General features: G+C 46.8%; 1 protein-coding gene across 1 annotated transcript in view; it reads left to right on the forward strand.

The window, feature by feature from the left end:
- The window catches only part of LOC137543407 (zinc finger protein 436-like), a 30,026-nt gene extending 11,400 nt beyond the window's left edge, over nucleotides 1-18,626 (forward strand). The window contains exons 4-10 of the mRNA XM_068264680.1: nucleotides 1,834-1,960; nucleotides 6,880-6,978; nucleotides 7,670-7,770; nucleotides 11,810-11,876; nucleotides 12,047-12,162; nucleotides 13,524-13,590; nucleotides 17,682-18,626. Coding sequence (XP_068120781.1) covers nucleotides 1,834-1,960; nucleotides 6,880-6,978; nucleotides 7,670-7,770; nucleotides 11,810-11,876; nucleotides 12,047-12,162; nucleotides 13,524-13,590; nucleotides 17,682-18,565 — 1,461 coding nt within the window. The 3' untranslated portion in view covers nucleotides 18,566-18,626. The remainder of the gene's footprint in view (nucleotides 1-1,833; nucleotides 1,961-6,879; nucleotides 6,979-7,669; nucleotides 7,771-11,809; nucleotides 11,877-12,046; nucleotides 12,163-13,523; nucleotides 13,591-17,681) is intronic.
- Nucleotides 18,627-21,190: the final 2,564 nt, after the last annotated feature.

A 21,190-nucleotide genomic window follows, 5' to 3' on the forward strand; every position in this document is an offset into this window, starting at 1 on the left:
CGAGCGGAGTGACGTCATGGACGTCAGCCGACGTCCTGACGTCAGCCGCCTCCGATCCAGCCCTTAGCGCTGGCCGGAACTTTTTGTTCCGGCTACGCTGGGCTCAGGCGGCTGGGGGGACCCTCTTTCGCTGCTGCTCGCGGCGGATCGCCGCAGAGCGGCGGCGATCAGGCAGCACACGCGGCTGGCAAAGTGCCGGCTGCGTGTGCTGCACTTTATTTGATGAAAATCGGCCCAGCAGGGCCTGAGCGGCAGCCTCCGGCGGTGATGGACGAGCTGAGCTCGTCCAGACCGCCAGGCTGGTTAAGTGATAAAGATGCTAATCCTGCATTCAAAACTTGCAAAACCTTTTCTGCTGTTATGGTTTGTAGTTATCACATACTTTAGGAGCACTGGCCCTAGTGCCAAACAGTGCCAAAGAGTTGAATGCTGGAAGTTATTTTTATCTATAATATATTCCTCCTCTTCCATTCATTTCCCTATCTAGCTGCTTATCAGAAACATCCTCTGATTACTTGTGTTTACAAGCAAGGCTGAGGTGACTACAGTGATTGGATGTGTAAATAAAAAAATAGACAGTGCTCTTCCTAGTATACACCTCAGTGGGAGTGTCTGAAGACTCTGGGAGGAGGGCAGCTAATGAATGCACAATGAGCAAGAGAAGGGAGGGGGAAAACAAGAGTCAGAGAGGATATGATGTCAGCATTAGCTTGGCAAGATGGCCAATGCCTAAAATAGGATTTTCTGCCTTTCCTTTATAAAATTCACAGGAATCATTACGTGGATAGCACAATACATCTGTTATGCAAGAAGAAGTAGTATTTATCTACTTATATCTGTGTTTTTTATTTCTAGGTTAGCATGGGTGTCGCGACCATTTTTTAATGTTTTTTCTGTATCTTACTGCAGAGCGCCCTGTTGTTATCCCCTATAATGCCAACCTATTCCTTGATGCTTTACGTCGCATTATCAAAATATAATACAGTTTCATGATATGTACAATTATACGTGTGTGACTGCAAGATTTATCTGCTTCTGCACAGAACTAGAATAACAAGCTGTCAGGGTGCCAGTGCTGCCATATTACTCTTGCCAGTGGCTGGTACTGTGTCAGTTTACAGAATATGCTGTACAGTCATGCCTTATCTGCTGCGCCCTTGTTTGTTGATACTTATTTGTAAACAGTAGCAGTCCCGCTAATGGAGTACCGCAGTCTCGCTACAGCAAATCGCGCGAAGGGCCCTTTTCCACTAGCGGCAATTGCAATGCTGAATCGCAAACCGCTAGTGATTTTAAAAACGCTACAGTTTGTATTTTAACATAGGAATCGCGGTGGGTAATTTCCACTACCGAGATTCGTTTTTTACTGAAACCGCGGAGCGATTTTTGACGCGATTTTGCTATGCAGTCCAGTGCAGTGTTCTCCCCAGAAACTTTTTCGAGCCGGGTGGCATGAAATAGTAGCCGGGTGGGGCAAGATGAGAGAATGCAGGGCCGGTGCTTCTGTGTGCAACTCTGCTGACAGTATAGGAGGAGGTGAGCCGATGACAGCCCGGTGGTCACCAAAACTAGCCGGGTTAAAGAGCCTGGGGAGAACACTGCAGTGCATAGCAAAATCGCAAACGCCGGGGAAATTTGTTACTTTGCTGAATCGCAATCGCTAGTGGAAAAGGGGCCTTACGGGTGCAAGCTACTTTGATATCACTGCACACTCTGTGCACATGGTCATTTTTAACCCACGTTGTGTGCACAGTATATTTAGCTCACTTTTTCTGCATCAACCGAGAGCTGCTATTGCTTCCAATGATAATCTGTGTTGTGTTTCTCGCTCAGACTGCTGCACAGTGTGAGGAGGACATGGCTGCGTATCTCTCAGCGGAGGAGTGGGGATATCTAGAAGGACACCAGGAACACTATATGGACGTGACAGCGGAGACCCAGACTCCTCCCACTTCTACAGGTACTATCACAGACTGCACACAGGGGCCACCAGGGGGCGCCAGTCTGGAATGTATGTATGAGGTAGAGAAGCAACACAAAGTGGCCAAAGGGAGTGTGGTATACTGGGAAAGGGTGGAGCTGACGTTTAATCCTATTTGTGATCTAGTTTGGTTGGATAGTGTAGTCGTTAACGGCTCTGCCTCTGACACAGGAGACCTGGGTTTGAATCTCGGCTCTGCCTGTTCAGTAAGCCAGCACCTATTCAGTAGGAGACCTTGGGCAAGACTCCCTAACACTGCTACTGCCTACTGAGCGCGCCCAAGTGGCAGCAGCTCAAGCGCTTTGAGTCTGCCAGGAGAAAAGAGTGATATAAATGTTATTTGTCTTATCTAGTAAAAACACAAAACAAAGTTCATTGGTGCTGCTCAATAAACACATTTAATATAGATACATTTTTGACAAACATTTCTTAGTTTTGGATAATACGGGAAAGGACCAGAACTTCTGGTTTTATTGCTGTCTGTGTTCCTACTGGGAAGATTTCTCATGCTGCTGTCTCTACAAGGTACAAGGTAGTGGATTCGAGATAAACTTTTACTCATTGCATAGTTGTGTTCCTTTCATATAGTTTATAGGGCATTCCTCAAGCCAAATACTTTTTTTTGTTTTAATGCTCTAATTCCCTATCATCTAAACAAGCCCTGCCCACAGCTTTTCAGAGATCCTTGGCACTCAGTCCCAAGTAGCAAGGGCTTATGGGAGCTCAGTCTGGGCAGGAGGAGGAGGTGTTACTAGCCAGAGATCTCAGAGGCAGAGGGGAGGAGGGGGAGTGAAATTTTCCACAGGCTGAGTGCTGGAGATGCTATCAGCTTGCCTCAGTGTAGTGTGACAAACAGAACATGGCTGCCCTCGTATCACAGCCATAAATAATCATATACTTTTGAAGCTGTTTGCAGCTAGATATACTGTGTAAACTATCTAAACTTTAGATAAGATATATAGACAAGTTACTTGTTATAGTTACTTTTTCATCTCGTATCCACTTTAAGTTTTGAGGGAATCAGAACTGCCAGAATCTTTTGTAGATGATCCAAAAGCGTCCCAACGCCCCCTGCAGGAAAATCACTGCAAGTTATAAATTTGGCTTCTTAAAATGGAACGGATCTGCCAGGGTCATTTCTGAATGAGCAAGCACTAACCATGTTTATTTCATTTTAAGCGCACATTGCCTGGCTGTCCAGCTGACTCACTGTCTCTAATACTCGGACCACACGATGCAATTTCCAGTCCGATTGGCAGGCAATCAGACAGGAAGTTGTACTGTGTGTACATGTTCAAACTGCTCCCAATTGCTTGTTTCAGGTGTGTGATTCAGACTTCACTGATGCCAGAATGATCAGCAGGGCTGCCAGGCAACTGGCATTGTTTAAAGGGAAATAAATATGGCAGCCTCCATATCCCTCTCACTTTAAATTCCCTGTGTACTGTAGACAAAGATCTGTCAGCTGTCCATGCACCGCAGGCCGATTCCTGAAACAAGTATGCAGCAAATGTATAAATGCACACACTAGGGGCACATCTGTACACTAGGGGCACATCTGTACACTAGGGGCACATCTGTACACTAGGGGCACATCTGTACACTAAGAGCACATCTGTACACTAGGGGCACATCTGTACACTAGGGGCACATCTGTACACTAGGGGCACATCTGTACAATAAGAGCACATCTGTACACTAGGGGCACATCTGTACACTAAGAGCACATCTGTACACTAAGAGCACATCTGTACACTAGGGGCACATCTGTACACTAAGAGCACATCTGTACACTAGGGGCACATCTGTACACTAAGAGCACATCTGTACACTAAGAGCACATCTGTACACTAAGAGCACATCTGTACACTAGGGGCACATCTGTACACTAGGGGCACATCTGTACACTAGGGGCACATCTGTACACTAGGGGCACATCTGTACACTAAGAGCACATCTGTACACTAGGGGCACATCTGTACACTAGGGGCACATCTGTACACTAAGAGCACATCTGTACACTAGGGGCACATCTGTACACTAAGAGCACATCTGTACAATAAGAGCACATCTGTACACTAGGGGCACATCTGTACACTAGGGGCACATCTGTACACTAGGGGCACATCTGTACACTAGGGGCACATCTGTACACTAGGGGCACATTTGTACACTAGGGGCACATTTGTACACTAGGGGCACATCTGTACACTAGGGGCACATCTGTACACTAGGGGCACATCTGTACACTAGGGGCACATCTGTACACTAAGAGCACATCTGTACACTAGGGGCACATCTGTACACTAAGGGCACATCTGTACACTAGGGGCACATCTGTACACTAGGGGCACATCTGTACACTAGGGGCACATCTGTACACTAGGGGCACATCTGTACACTAGGGGCACATCTGTACACTAGGGGCACATTTGTACACTAGGGGCACATCTGTACACTAGGGGCACATCTGTACACTAGGGGCACATCTGTACACTAGGGGCACATCTGTACACTAGGGGCACATCTGTACACTAGGGGCACATCTGTACACTAGGAGCACATCTGTACACTAGGGGCACATCTGTACACTAGGGGCACATCTGTACACTAGGGGCACATCTGTACACTAGGGGACAGCGATGGGGGTTTTGTTGGATTCATCCTTTGTCCCGATACCGCTTACCATCACCACCATGTACCCGATTGACCACAACAGCCCGACGTCTTGCAGCATGTCCAGTTGATACATGCAACAAATTTCGGCCCAAAATTGGTCGCATCGTCGGTCGGGCATGCTCTTGGCAGTGCCGATTTTCATCCAATTTAATAATAATTCTCGATTCAGACGGTTGATTGGCCCCCAAGTTGAGAGATGTATGGCCACCTTTAGGAATGGTCCCTGACATGTGAAAGGGAACCTGAGGTAGGTTTTAAAGAGAATCTGTACTCTAAAATTCTTACAACAAAAAGCATACCATTCTATTCATTATGTTCTCCAATTGCCAGGTTTAGGCAGTGTTTACAAACAAACTAACCAGCTTGTGATAGGCTCACATAAGCAGAGTGTGTGAGTCATACAGAGCCTGCAGGGGGCCTGGAGAGGGTGTGTATAGCTTCTAGCCAATCACAAGCAGCCCTGCACATTCCAGTCTGAGTGCCTCAGCCCGACAGAGGAGAGAAGATTAGATCATATAACAGAGATAATACAGCCACTGTGCAAATAGGAAAGGCTGCAGTTAGACAGAGCACATTAGAACAGGCATAGGAACTTATAGGATAGAAGAAATAAGGATGAAAATTTTGTTACAGAGTCTCTTTAAGAGGGAAGGGACGCAGGTGGGGAGCGGCGATATAGAGGTGGCGGGGGAGCGGCAGAGAGTGACAGTCTGCATGTAAACAGCTTTCTAGCGACACGCTGCATGTCGCTAGCACGGCAGTTTCTTTGGTGGGCACAGCAGAGCGTGGGGGGGGGGGTGCTGGGGGGAGACAGTATAGCAACAGAGGTTGGGCAGTATATGCAGACCCAGCCTCTGTGTGCTAATAGGATTCTTAGAACCCACATCAGGTTCTCTTTAGTTCTGAGTTGAAACTAATTTATGCAGCTTGGAAGTGAATGAATGATATGCAGTAGCTGACAGGAAGTGAGGTGTATTAGGAAATGTTATGGCGTAGCAATGTAGAGCAGAACAACTGTCGGCACTATCTGTCCCAGGGTTAATTCCGAGGGGTCCCTGAGCAGAAGACACCTCCACCTTTGTTCTGCTGCGTGCTCAGACCGATTAGTGAACTAGCATGGGATCTGGAAAATGAAGACAGATTCATCCAGCACTGCAGCTGTTGTATATTTATTGTTTGTGGTGGATTAAAATAAACTAAATATACAAAAAGCTGGGCGAAACGGCTGTCAGGCTCCCATTTAGTGTCCTCTGGTAGGTAATCTTCCAACAAGGCGCCTGTTCTGGAGACACCTATCAGAGGTGGGCGTTTCCCTCCCTTTGGGCAGTTGTCTCCCCACTTCCTGTCACGCCTCGGACAGGAAATACCAGAGTTACACAAAATCATAGCTCCCAACTGTCCCTCTTTTGGAGGGACAGTCCCTCTTTGGGGACCCAGTGCCTCTGTCCCTCTTTCTTCCCCATTCATTCCTCTTTCAGGTAAATATATGTTTTTCTACTGAAAAAATGTGTTTAATTGGCTGTAAACATAGTTACATAGTTATTTTGGTTGAAAAAAGACATACGTCCATCAAGTTCAACCAGAAAACAAAGTTCAACACCAGCCTGCTCCCTCACATATCTCTGTTGATCCAGAGGAAGGCGAAAAACCCTTACAAGGCACGGTCCAATTAGCCCCAAAACAGAAAAATTTCCTTCCCGACTCCAGATGGCAATCAGATAAAATCCCTGGATCAACATCATTAGGCATTACCTAGTAATTGTAGCCATGGATGTCTTTCAACGCAAGGAAAGCATCTAAGCCCCCTTTAAATGCAGGTATAGAGTTTGCCATAACGACTTCCTGTGGCAATGCATTCCACATCTTAATCACTCTTACTGTAAAGAACCCTTTCCTAAATAAATGTCTAAAACGTTTTTCCTCCATACGCAGATCGTTGAGATATTTCTTATTTTTAAATGTTAATATCAAGGAAAATGAGCCACAATAGAAAGGACCAGTGTGGTTTGAATTATAAAACAGGATATTTTTCTTATGAAAACTTTATGGTATGTGTGATTAGGGGTGTGGCTTAAGTGTCACTCTTTCTTATTTCAAAAAGTTGGAGAAGTATGACAAAAATATTAGCCAGAGAGGGAGGGGGGTTCCACTCATCGCTCTCCTTAAAGCGTAAGAGCAATGGCTGAATTGTGACTGTGTGTGGGTGATGTGTTCACCAGGGTGTGATGGGATGAAATGTGAAACAGATGAGGAGGAAGAGGATACGGATGTCACCAACCAGCAGAACTCCGCAGACGATGGAATCCAGATCCATACAGGCCAGTGATGGTTCCAATTACTTCCACTGCAACATTGTTTTATAGCTGATTGTTTATAACTGCACTTCTTTACTCACATGTAAGGTGAAAAATATCCTCACTGCACTCTCCTAGCAGCATGACTATTGGGATGATTCTGCCTCCTGCACTGCCTACCTGTTGGACGCAGGACTACACTTCCCATGATCCCTAGCGGTGTCTATCGTATGACAATAATAACAGCTGAGAATGTTAAATTACAATGGCTGATGTCAGTTAGTAGCTCTGCCATCTGTCGCGTGACAATGTAAGGAGCAGAATTACTGCAAGTTACTCCTATTGTCACCCCAACACAGGAAGTGCAGCCAGATTGATTTGTGAGAGGCATACAGAGGCTGCCATATTTATTTCCTTTTAAACAACACCAGTTGCCTGGCAGTCCTGCTGATCTTTCATGCATCAGTAGTGTCTGAATCACACACCTGAAGTAAGCATGCCACTATTCCAGTCAGACTTCAGGCAGAAATTCTGATCTGCATGCTTGTTCAGGGTCTATAGCTAAAAGTATTAGAGGCAGAGGAACAGCAGGACAGCCAGGCAATCTGCATTGTTTAAAAGGAAATAAATATGGCAGCCTCCACATCCCTCTCACTTCAAGCTCCCTTTAAGGTGTGAGAGATAATGTTTGTGAACCTGTGTATTGATCCCACAGGTGACTGTAGAGAGAGGAAATCTACTGAAAGCGATGGGCGTGTCACTTCCTCCCAGGACTGCACAGAGGGAGGGGACAGGAAGAGAGCACAGAATTACCAGGTAACGGAACTCTAAGCAGATCCCTCCACCCCCATATCCTTCTAAGCACAGGGGCAAAGCATTTAATCCTCATGTGGCTCTGGGTTCAATCCAGGATAACATCATCTGCACATAATTGTTTTTTCCTCACCGTATTTGTGTGGGGTTCAACCCTCATCCTGAAAAATATCCACATTCAAATACAAAGAGAGTAGTGAGTTGTGCTCCACCACTCACCAGACCATTTGCAGTATGGCTGGTGACTGGAGGCCGCCTGATTCAGTGTGTGCGCATATACCAGACTGAGCCTTGAGGAACGGTGAAACAGCTGTCCAGGATTGTCCTGAGGCCTTGGCCCCCACTTGCTGAACCTGTATACTGGGCTGTTCACCTGATGTTGTTGTAAGTGCGAATCTCTCCAATAAACATTGTTGGATGCGGTGCTGGCTTCCTTCTCAATCTTTTACTAAAAAACATACTGACTGGTTTATTGGCTTCCTCCCATCGTACGTATGTACGTGTCACTGGTGAACTGGGCACGGGGTGAGACAAAAGACGGCTCTTCCTACTGCCGCTCAAATTCCCGGCGGCGTTAAATACTATTCCCCCCTGAGTTGTGGCAACTTGGAGGAAGATGTAATTTGGGGTCCGGCACCTGCCAGAGCCCTGAATGACCCTTACGGGCCCCGCGCAGCATTACATTGCTGCTATGGAGCGCCTGTTTTTTGCGCCCGGCGGTGAGTGTCAAAACCCCCTGCTTCGTCCTCTCAAACTGTATATGGTCGAAAAATAAGTCTGTGAGCTCTTCTCCAGGGACAGGGAGCGATGATGAAATTACGGTAGTCCTATAAAGTGCTGCAGATAAAGGGTCATTGTTGTAAAAATTAAAGGGGCACTATGGCGAAAAATTGTAAAATTTTAAATATGTGCAAACAAACAAATGAGAAGTACGTTTCTTCCAGAGTAAAATGAGCCATATATTACTTTTCTCCTATAATGCTGTCACTTACAGTAGGTAGTAGAAATCTGACAGAAGTGGATTCTCAGGGAATTATGTGTTTTCAAAAGCACTTGGCGAATGGCAGTTGCTTCGTCCAACTGCCAAAAAACTTTGTAGCAAGCAGGGAAGCTGTCCAGCATCATTGTTTAAATGCTTTTTAGGGAATATCTTTATAGAGAATAAAATCCTTGCTGAGAATCCCCCATGGAGAGATGGACTAGTCTAAAACCTGTCACTTCTGTCAGATTTCAACTACCTACTGTAAGTGACAGCAACATAGGAGAAAAGTAATGTATGGCTTATTTTACTGTGGGAAAAAATGTACTTCTTATTTGTCTATGTTTGTACATATTTTACAATTGTTCGCCATAGTGCCCCTTTAAATGTTAACTGATACAGCACAGACACACCCAGTGTTCTAGCCTTGAGGCTGCATACAAGCGCTAAGGCCTGGTCCACACTGGCTGCATTTGCGCTGAGTTTGCCTTTTTTAAAGTGCTGCATGCAACATTTCTGCAGCGATGTTGTGATATTCAGAGTAAATGGGGCTTAAAGGCGTACATTTGAAATCGGCGCCGGTAGACTTGGGCGCAGGATACAGCGTTATATAGCTGATTCTGCTTCTGCACAAGTCCGGGCCGATTTAATTACTATTCCCCCTCCAGGCCGCCATGGATAGTGTGGGAATGAAATAATTCGGCTTCTAGCGATTGCTGGAGGCCGAATTATGATGTTTTTAAGCAACCTCGGCTCCGTCTTCTGACGGAGCCGACGTTACTCACTGAGCACTTCAATAGGAATGATTCCTATTGAAGTCTATGGAGGCGCTGGCTGCGCCCAAATCTAGCAGCGCTGAAAAGCACTGCTCCGGGCTTAAAGAGTCTCTTATGGCTTTTAAGTTGGGGCAGCTTTTAAAGAGGAACTGTAGGAAAATAACATAATGAATAAACGTGCTTAATTCTCACAATATCCATTTAGGCCTGGAACCCAGATGAATGGGAGAGCTGGCAGGCACTCGGTAAATGCTGTATATTGCAGTCAAGTTAAGAAGCATCCAGGAAACTATGTGCTCAAGACTCGAAAGACAAGGTCTATAAGCGAAAATGAAGAGGAGCGGAAGGAGTCTGGCACTATAGTTTATTGACAGCATAAAAAGCAGTGTAGAATTGTGTCCATAAACAACATATTGCTGACAACTGACATTAGTGAAAAAATGAAGACAAAGATATCTTGCTGGTGCTTAAAAGCTGTACCTGGATGGTGGGAGGTGGCAGGTGTGGGCGCCAATATGGTGCACGGCCTTACGACCGTTTCGCAGGGCAAAAACGCCTGGCTTCTTCTGAGGTTAGTGCACTAACCTCAGAAGAAGCCAGGCGTTTTTGCCCTGCGAAACGGTCGTAAGGCCGTGCACCATATTGGCGCCCACACCTGCCACCTCCCACCATCCAGGTACAGCTTTTAAGCACCAGCAAGATATCTTTGTCTTCATTTTTTCACTAATGTCAGTTGTCAGCAATATGTTGTTTATGGACACCATTCTACACTGCTTTTTATGCTGTCAATAAACTATAGTGCCAGACTCCTTCCGCTCCTCTTCATTTTCGCTTATAGGCCTGGAACCCACTGAAATCCGCAAACGCAAAATGCAACCGCTAGCGTTTTGCCTGAGCGGTTTGCAAGCGGATTCATGCGAGTTTTCGGTCGCGTTTTGCAACGGTGTATTTTTTTCCTCAGCGGTTGTGTAGCGTTTTGCGTTTTTATCCTGATTGGTCCTGTGAATTATTTTTAATTTTGTTACAGTGTGCTGAACCGCAAAACGCTAGCAAAACCGCTCAGTTTAGGTTTTGCTGAGCATTTCTGCTAGCGTTTCAATACTTTACATTGAAGCGCTAACGCTCCCAAAATGCTGCAGGTCCTGCGTTTGCGTTTCTGGGAAACGCAAACGCTCCTGTGGAAGTTGCCCCATTCATTAACATCAGCTGAGCGTTTTGGCAAAACGCTAGCGTATCGCAGCGCTGCCAAAATGCTCAAAAAAACGCTCTTGTGGGTTCCAGCCCTCACAGATTATGTAGTCAGTGTTTGGCCATTGTAAAATCTTTCCTCTCCCTGAGTTACATTCTGACATTTCTCACAAGGTGGTGACATCTTTAGTTCTGCCAGGTGATCTGTACGGAATGGTTGTTATTGAGCGTTCTATGCACGGAGGGAAATATTGCTTGCTTGGCAGTTAAAAAAAGCCATTATTTCCCACAATGCAACAAGGTTCACAGACAGGAAACTGTAACGGTCCTGACATCACACTGTGGGAGGGGGTTCACCACAATATCAGCCATACGAAGCCCCACCAGTTTGTGAAAAGGAATAGATTTCTCCTGGGAAAGGGGGTATCAGCTACTGACTGGGATGAAGTTCAATCCTTGGTTAAAGGCCCATACACACGTCGGATTTTTGCGAACGACCCGTCGTTTGAACGTTCCGTCGTTCGCACGTCAAATCCGGCGTGTGTACAGACTATCGTTCGGGTGATAAGACTGGTTTTCGGATCGCTGAAAACCAGTCTTATCACCTGAACGATAGTCTGTACACACGCCGGATTTGACGTGCGAACGACGGAACGTTCAAACGACGGGTCGTTCGCAAAAATCTGACGTGTGTATGGGCCTTAAAGGTCCTCTTACTAATTGGATCTGATGGCCACAGACCATATCTAGCCTAGATAAAACAGAAGACAGATCAACTGTCAGTGCCGTTCAAGTTTGGGGTTCCATATCCCCCCCCCCCCCCCCTCCAGGGGCTCAAAATACAAAGGAAACCGATGCTAAGCGCATTTCTGATCTGCAGCATAAAAGCGTTCGGCATCGGGAAACGAGCTGCCGGCAGTTCCCTGTGTGAACTGGCCCTAAGTGACCAGACTTGAGTGACATCTGTGTACTCTAATGCACTGATTGCCATATAAATGTATACACTGCTAGGGCACAGTATCACAGTCATTCGTGTCTCCCCGCCACATGTACACACATAGGACATATATAATCAGTGTGACGTGTTCTCCCCTTACAGCTAGAGGGCGGCGATGGGACGGTACAATGTAAGCAGGAAGAGGATGACCTGGAAGACATCACAGCAGGTGAGACCAAAACACCATAATCCCTGTACTGTGGCACCTCCCCCTTCTCCTCTTCATCCCCCGTGCCTGAAACATGCATATATTTGCATACAAATTTGCATAATCCTGCAACAACTTGAAATGATTTGCATCTCATTGACTATCCCTATGTGTAATTACCCCCTCTACAGGCCAGAAGAGTGTGCTGCGCTGCAGAGACAGGAGTCCATCAGAAAGCAGTGGGAGTGTCCCTTCTTATCAGGATTCTACGGATTTAGAGGACAGGACAGGAACACAGGATTATCAGGTACAGGAAACCCTGCAGGCTCCTCCCCCACCACCTCTTCTTCCTCAGGAGCTGCTCTGCTGTATATACAATGTATGTTCATGCTATAATGCATTAGTGTAATTCCCTGATTCCACCAGCAGGAGGGATCTGACAACAGCTATTCTAAGTTGTACACACTTATAAATATATGTGGACTTCTTATACTGCGCTGTGCGTTTCCCGCACGGGTTTCATTTCACATCGGTACAAATTTTATGTTCAGTAACTCACCTCATGTGGTATCTTAGATGTTTTTTTTTTCCCAAAATCACAAAGATGTGGTAATAGCAGTGGCTGGATAGTCTACTGGATAAGGGGATAAGGACTCCGCCTCTGACACAGGCGACCAGGGTTCTGATCTCAGCTCCTCCTGTTCAGTAAGCCGTCACCTATTCAGTAAGGAGACCTTGGGCAAAACTCCCTAACACTGCTACTACCTGTAGAGTGCCCCCTAGTGGCTTCAGCTCTGATGCTTTTAGTTATCAGAAGAAAAGAGCAATATAAATGTTATCTGTGTCTTGTACGGTAATTTTCTTGAAAAACTGCATGACAATACACTAAGGCTAGAAACACACTATGCAGAATCATATATGCGTTTTTCATAGCACATAGTGGAAACCGCATATGCGATTCTGCCTAGTGTGTTCCTACCCTAACGCTTTTACCTCATGTGGTATTTCATTCAGTAGTTGCTGGATTATTGAATTGCAGGGAAAATGAATGAAAGGTGTAATACAGACAGCATTTTTTTATGCTGGCAGTAGTATTATTATGAACTAGTGCTGTATAATTATGAAGTGATTAAAAATAGTTAATAGGATGCTAATGGTTTTGAGCGGATACAAATGTTATGTTAATTTTGTGCAGCTTGGACTTGCACTTGTCATTGCACTTGTCATTATAATAAAACAATGCTGCCTGTATCACACCTTTCATCCATTTTCCCTGCACTGCAATAATACATCAAATACTGAATGAAAATACTCACGAGGTAAAAGTCTCAGTAAATTGTCATGCAGCTTTTCGGTAAATTACCAAAGATTATTTTCAAGATAGCAATTTTGGATCCTCCTGCTTGCCGCATACCTTTTTGATAAGGTGAGGATTTGTGGGGTCAGAGTGGATGTCATTTAACCCCCTGCACTCCCAGTAGGCCCTAGGCACCTGCCTATGTTGCCTCATGGCTCCCCAGCAGACCTGCAGCTCACTGCATGGTTACTGCTTGTGTAACCACTAGATGGAGCATCTGTGTAAATTAGCTCTAAGCTGATAGGCTGTGGGTTACTTTCTCTTCTTTCTGTGTGACTTGTATGGTCAGCCTAATGTGTTTTGTGTGTCAGGTGGAGGTCGGAGGCGGGGCCATCCAGTGCAAGGAGGAAGAGGAGGAGCCAGATCCCATCATAGCAGGTGAGAGACACAGTGCCCAGTATACCGATCCTCTGCTGGGAATAATTGGATAACTTAAGAGTTCGGCAAAAGTGCCTTGGAGGTTGTCTGCTATCAGATGAAAATAGCTTTCCGCCCTCTCCTGGGTCATATCAGATCACAGAGGGGCTTATTAAAAGGATAGTGATTTAAGTGCCATGTGACTGCAGAGATTTGCTGCATTCACAGCAAAAGAAGATGTACAGTGGCTTGCAAAAGTATTCGGCCCCCTTGAAGTTTTCCACATTTTGTCACATTACTGCCACAAACATGAATCAATTGTATTGGATTTCCACATGAAAGACCAATACAAAGTGGTGTACACGTGAGAAGTGAAACGAAAATCCTTCATGATTCCAAACATTTTTTTACAAATCCATAACTGCAAAGTGGTGTGTGCATAATTATTCAGCCCCCTTTGGTCTGAGCGCAGTCAGTTGCCCATAGACATTGCCTGATGAGTGCTAATGACTAAATAGAGTGCCCCTATGTGTAATCTAATGTCAGTACAAATACAGCTGCTCTGTGACGGCCTCAGAGGTTGTCTAAGAGAATCTTGGGAGCAACAACACCATGAAGTCCAAAGAACACACCAGACAGGTCAGGGATAAAGTTATTGAGAAATTTAAAGCAGGCTTAGGCTACAAAATGATTTCCAAAGCCTTGAACATCCCAAGGAGCACTGTTCAAGCGATCATTCAGAAATGGAAGGAGTATGGCACAACTGTAAACCGAACAAGAAGAGCACTGATGAGAAATGCAATTAAGAGGCCCATGGTGACTCTGGACGAGCTGCAGAGATCTACAGCTCAGGTGGCGGAATCTGTCCATAGGACAACTATTAGTCGTGAACTGCACAAAGTTGGCCTTTATGGAAGAGTGACAAGAAGAAAGCAATTGTGAACAGAAAAGCTTAGGAAATCCCGTTTGCAGTTTGCCACAAGCCATGTGGGGGACACAGCCAACATGTGGAAGAAGGTGCTCTGGTCAGATGAGACCAAAATGGAACTTTTTGGCTAAAATGCAAAACACAATGTGTGGCAGAAAACTAACACTGCACATCACTCTGAACACACCATCCCCACTGTCAAATATGGTGGTGGAAGCATCATGCTCGGGGGGTGCATCTCTTCAGCAGGGACAGGGAAGCTGATCAGAGTTGATGGGAAGATGGATGGAGCCAAATACAGGGCAATCTTGGAAGAAAACCTCTTGGAGACTGCAAAAGACTTGAGACTGGGGCGGAGGTTCACCTTCCAGCAGGACAATGACCCTAAACATAAAGCCAGGGCAAGAATGAAATGGTTTAAAACAAAACATATCCATGTGTTAGAATGGCCCAGTCAAAGTCCAGATCTAAATCCAATCGAGAATCTGTGGCAAGATCTGAAAACTGCTGTTCACAAATGCTGTCCATCTAATCTGACTGAGCTGGAGCTGTTTTGCAAAGAAGAATGGGCAAGGATTTCAGTCTCTAGATGTGCAAAGCTGGTAGAGACATACCCTAAAAGACTGGCAGCTGTAATTGCAGCAAAAGGTGGTTCTACAAAGTATTGACTCAGGGGGCTGAATAATTACGCACACCCCACTTTGCAGTTAATTATTTGTAAAAAATGTTTGGAATGATGTATGATTTTCGTTCCACTTCTCACATGGACACCACTTTGTATTGGTCTTTCACGTGGAATTCCAATAGAATTGATGCATGTTTGTGGCAGTAATGTGACAAAATGTGGAAAACTTCAAGGGGGCTGAATACTTTTGCAAGCCACTGTATTTAATAAAACCAGGACAGCCTGTGTGTACTCTGTACAGAAGTTCTTGCTGTGGGTTTGATGATGGCTATAGGACCAGTGGCGGCTCCAGTAGGAAGCAGATGTCCCCCTCCTCCAGTAAAGGTAGCTAGATGGGCCCACAGTACTAGATTGCCCCCAGTAAAGGTCCTCATGTGGCCCCAATATTAGGTCGCTCCCCCAATTATAAGTAGCTCCTCATCCCCATATAGGGCGCAATATGTGCCACCAATATTAGGTACCCCCACCCCCCAGTAAAGGTAGCCATATGTGTCCATAAAAGGGCTGGATTTACCATGAGGCACTGTAGGCACATGCCTACAGGCACCTGATGATGGAAAGACGACTCACTCCCCTCTCCTAGTGCCTCCCTCCCTCCTTCCCTATGCAGAGTCCCGAGCAGAGTGTAAATGAGGTTATTCACCCGGGTCTTGGCATTCCTTGCACCAGATCTCCCTTCAGTCAGCACCTCTAGCTACTTATATTGAGGGTAGTTTTTGCTAGCTAATTCTAAGGGGCACCTCTAGCTATTTAATACTAATGTTCCTCTAGATCAGGGGTAGGGAACCTATGGCTCGGGAGCTACATGTGGCTCTTGTGATGGCTACATCTGGCTCACATACAAATCAGTAGGGGTTGATTCACTAAGCAACACAGCTCAAGCAGCGCAGCCTAGTGTGTCAGCGCAAATACAAATTGCAAAGTAGGCACACTACTGCTGTAGCATGCACTACTAACTTACTCGCACTACCCCAAAACGAACGGCTGCTCCAATTGTCCCACTCTGGACCCTGTCAGGTCCAGTTACTTTGTTGGACGAGATCCCGTCCTACAAAGTGAATCAATCCCCAAGTCAGCTAGCTAATTGTACAAGCTGTTAGTCAGTATTTCTCGTATCTGCGAAATTGCTGATGTCGCTGAAACCCAAGAGAAGCTGAAGACGTGTCTGATATTTCCACTGCCCGGCGGATTAACTGTATACACATCACCATGGCAACAGGGACGTGAGCCCCCCTCTGCACATGCGCACTGTCCCAGTTTGAAATATATTGTATGGCTCTCATAGAATTACATTTTAAAATATATGGTTTTTATGGCTCTCTCAGCCAAAAAGTTTCCTGACCCCTGCTCTAGATACCTAATACTTAGCGGCACCTCTAGCTACATAATACTGAAGTTCCTCTAGCGACTGAATAGTTAGGGGCACCTCTAGCTACTTAATATTAAGGGTACTTCTGGCTACGTGTGGTTCAGTGGGGGTTTGTAGGTTCATGGAGGGCGGAGTCTAGGGTGCCAGGACATCTGTGCTTATAGGCTCCTTTAAGGTAAATCCAGGCCTGGTCCCCAGTATAAGGCAGCCCCCCATTATAGGTAGCCAGAGGTACCCCCAGTATTAAGCAGCCCCCAGTATAGGTAGCCAGATGTATTAGATAGGCAGATGTGCCTCAGTATTAGGTAACCCCCCCCCCATTATTAGATACCCCCCAGTATAAATAGCCAGATGAGCCCCCAGTACTGGGTATCTCACACAGTGTAGGTAAGCCATATGTGCCCTCAGTAACCCTCTCAGTATAGGCAGCCATACGAGCCCCAAGTGTGAGGTACCCCTCCTCAATTAGCCAGATGCGCGCCAAGTACTAGATATCTGGGCCTGTATCCCCAGTTTAGCATCACCACACACTCTGTTCTGCTGCTCCTCGTGTGATGTTCAGCAAGGAAGCAGACTGGCTGGGGCATATTGACTATCTTCTGTGCCATCCTCTCCAGTCACAGCTCCCAACAGACACCCACTTTTTTAAGCCCAAGTGAAATGCAAAACTTAATTGAGAATCTAAAACTGAATCTTCCAAATCCCCCAAAAATTGTGTTGCCATGCTTTCCTGTGATCAGGTCCTCAGCAGGCAGAGTTTGGTCATGCGTGAGGGAGGGTAGGCCGTTGAAAAGAAGTGCATTTTGAGGGCTTGGTTGAAGGAGCGGAGGGAGTTTCAGAGAGTCGAAGTAGCTCTACACAAATCCTGGAGTTGTGCATGGGCATAGGTTGTTGGAGGCCCAGAGAGGGGAGCCAGGTGCGTATCTGTGGATGAAATAAAAAATGTAGGCCAGGCAGCTCTTGTGGACAGGTTTGTAGGCCAGACTCAGGATCTTGAAGCTGATTCTGAAACAAAGAGGAAGCCAGATCGGAATCTGTGGGCTACTGGGGTGGCTCTTCGCGTTGTCTGTTCTAACTTCTGCTGCGTTGTGTTGTTTGTTTCAGAAATGCTCTTGTGTAATTTCTTTCAGGTCTACAGACAAATCAGACTGTCCACCGAGACTCGTATCCATTCCATTTCCCCATTCCAATTGCTGAATCTACATCTGCTACGACACCGGTCAGTATGGCCACAGTACACAAGACGAGGAAGTCCCATAACACAACTTCTTCTGAGGAAATCCATCCGCAGGACCCCGAATTCATCCAGCAGCATTCAAATCCAGCTGTGGACTACACTAACGGGACTCTAAACACGGGCGGGGTCCTCGAGGACTCGGCGGTAATGATGTACAAATGTGTGCTTTGCAAACACAGCTGTGGCAACAAGATGGAGTTTCTGTTGCACCTGCAGACGCACAGGGCTGAGAAGAGTTACCGCTGCCTGGAATGCCGGCAGACTTTTACAGACAAGTCTGTTTTAGCCGTCCACCAGTGGGAGTGTCGCCACCGCGGACTTCCTCTGCAGCGGCCCACCCCCGAGGAGCGACCCTTCGCCTGTAACGAGTGCGGGAGGTCGTTCACCACAAAGTCCGCCTTGGTCAAGCACCAGAGGCTTCACACGGGCGCCTTCGCCTGCCCCAGCTGCGGCAAATGTCTGTCCGATAAGACGGGCCTCGTGATACACATGCGGACGCACACCGGGGAGAAGCCCTTCGTCTGCTCCGAGTGCGGGAAAAGATTCACACAGATGTGCCACCTGGTCACGCATCAGAGCGTTCACACGGGAACGCAACCGTTCGCCTGCGCAGAGTGCGGCAAGTGTTTCTCCATCAGATCTGTCCTCACCGCGCATCAAGCCATCCACGCCCGGCAGAGGACCTGGTCCTGCTCAGACTGCGGAAAGTGTTTCACCCAGAAATGCGCGTTGGTCACTCACCAGAGAGTCCACGGCAGGAAGTCCGACTCCTTCTGACCACCCGTTCAGTATTAAAGTCGGTCTGAACTCTCGATGTCTGATTATAAATTGTAAAAAGCATTTCTGCCTCTTTCCTTCCTCTTCTGTGATACAAAAGCATCTTTTTCAGTCTTTAACCTTCATTTTACATTCCAAAAATTGTATGATTGCATTAAAACCTGTATCCGCGGACTCTCTCCATACGTTCCGCTCCTTGCCACTGCTCCACGCTATTTACAGATGATGCTGTATGGCTTGTGTACTTATCATGACTTAATTTTTATACAAAAATATATGAAGTCTAAGTTTGTCCCTTTCTGGTTTTTTGTTATTATGTGTACTTCTCACAGCCATACATAATAGGGATTTGCAGAAACAATGGAGGCCTGACTGATCTCCAAAGTTCTCCCAAGATGAGGGGGTGTCATAAATTATGCAGAAAACCTGGACTGGTTTTGTATAGGCTTTTAGGTAGTAATAGATTGCAGCCTTCTTCTTGTGTAGCTCCGCCCCCTAGGTGCAGCCTTCCTCTTCCATGTGTAGCTCCACCCCCAGGAGCAGCCTTTCTCTTCCCATGTGCAGTTTCCCCTGCTCCAACCCACCAGGTGCAGCCTTCCTCTTACATGTGCAGTTTCCTCTAGCTCCAACCCACCAGGTGCAGCCTTCCTCTTCCATGTGTAGCTCCACCCCCTAGGTGCAGCCTTCCTCTTACATGTGCAGTTTCCTCTAGCTCCGACCCACCAGGTGCAGCCTTCCTCTTCCATGTGTAGCTCCACCCCCTAGGTGCAGCCTTCCTCTTACATGTGCAGTTTCCTCTAGCTCCGACCCACCAGGTGCAGCCTTCCTCTTCCATGTGTAGCTCCACCCCCTAGGTGCAGCCTTCCTCTTACATGTGCAGTTTCCTCTAGCTCCGACCCACCAGGTGCAGCCTTCCTCTTCCATGTGTAGACCTACTCCCAGGTGAGCCATTTTATATCATGTACAGCTTCACATCCCAGGTGCAGCCTTCTTCTTCCCAGTGCAGCTTCCTCTAGCTCCACGCCCCAGTTGCAGTTTTCCTTTTCCATGTTCAGCTTCCTCGAGCTCCACCCACTGATGCAGTTTTCCTTTTCTATGTTCACCTTCCTCTAGCTCCACCCCCCAGTTGCAATTTTCCTTTTCCATGTTCAGCTTCCTCTAGCTCCACCCCCCTCCGGTGCAGTTTTCCTTTTCCATGTTCAGCTTCCTCTAGCTCCACTCCCCAGATGCAGTTTTGCTTTTCCATGTTCAGCTTCCTCTAGCTCCACCCCCCAGATGCAGTTTTGCTTTTCCATGTTCAGCTTCCTCTAGCTCCACCCCCCAGATGCAGTTTTGCTTTTCCATGTTCAGCTTCCTCTAGCTCCACCCCCCAGATGCAGTTTTGCTTTTCCATGTTCAGCTTCCTCTAGCTCCACCCCCCAGATGCAGTTTTGCTTTTCCATGTTCAGCTTCCTCTAGCTCCACCCCCCAGATGCAGTTTTGCTTTTCCATGTTCAGCTTCCTCTAGCTCCACCCCCCAGATGCAGTTTTGCTTTTCCATGTTCTGCTTCCTCTAGCTCCACCCCCCAGATGCAGTTTTGCTTTTCCATGTTCAGCTTCCTCTAGCTCCCCCCATCTTAGTGCAGTCTTCCTCTTCCATGTGGAGCTCCACTCCCCAGGTACAGAATTCCTCTTCCATCCCCAGGTGCATTCTTCCTTTATCATATGCAGCTTTCTCTAGCTCCACCCCCAGGTACAGCCTTCCTCGTCTATTTGCGGCTTTCTTCCTCCGTATGCGGACTCCTCTTCCATGTGCAGCTGAGTGGCTGGACTTAAATTTCGGGAAGCACCAGGTTTAGAAGTAAAGGCATCAATATGGAGGAGGTAAAGCTGCTCAGTAATGCAGTCATACAGCACCTCCAAAGAATCACTTTAAATGGGAAATTTGTGGAATTTGTCTTGAATAGTCATTTGTGATCATCTGAATCCCTGCTCTTACAATGATCACAGCATAGTTTAAGGGTTAGGCATAGCTGTTTCCCCTATTTATTTACACAATCTTTGTAGCAGAGAGCGCCATGATGGAAGGTGTCTTAATCAGCAGCCTGTGTTACAGTCATATTATTATTACACTAGCCGACCCGCGGCGTAGCATACGCCACATACGAGGGTAGAGGGCAGGAAGAGGGTATTGGGCACAGCGGTGGGGAGGGGGGTTGGACCTCCCTCAACTGGGTCCCCCATGTGTGCTCTACCTCCAGCTTAAGCTCAGCAGGAACCTCCCCCTCACCTAGGTCCCCCATGTGCACTCCCCCTCCTGCTTAAGCACAGCAGGAACCCCCCCCCCCCCCCCCCTCCTGCTTAAGCACAGTAGCAGCCGCCAGTATTAGTAAGAGGCAGCGGGCGGGGATGACTCACCTCTTCCGTGTTCCATCGTGCGTTCCACTGTCATCACTTCCTGCAATGCCGCACACTGTATTGGTGCAATTTGCCTTTTTAAAACAGAAGGAAATCTGCAATAATTCAGCTATAAGTGAACATTTGTGGTTACCCACAATGCACTGCTACTAAATATGCAAATTACCCCTTTTCCCCTTTGGTAAGCCAAGCAAGCATCCAGAGCTGCTGGTGTAGAGCAAGCATATA

The sequence above is a fragment of the Hyperolius riggenbachi genome, chromosome 2 (assembly GCF_040937935.1).
Source record: "Hyperolius riggenbachi isolate aHypRig1 chromosome 2, aHypRig1.pri, whole genome shotgun sequence".
NCBI classification, from domain to species: Eukaryota; Metazoa; Chordata; class Amphibia; order Anura; family Hyperoliidae; genus Hyperolius; species Hyperolius riggenbachi.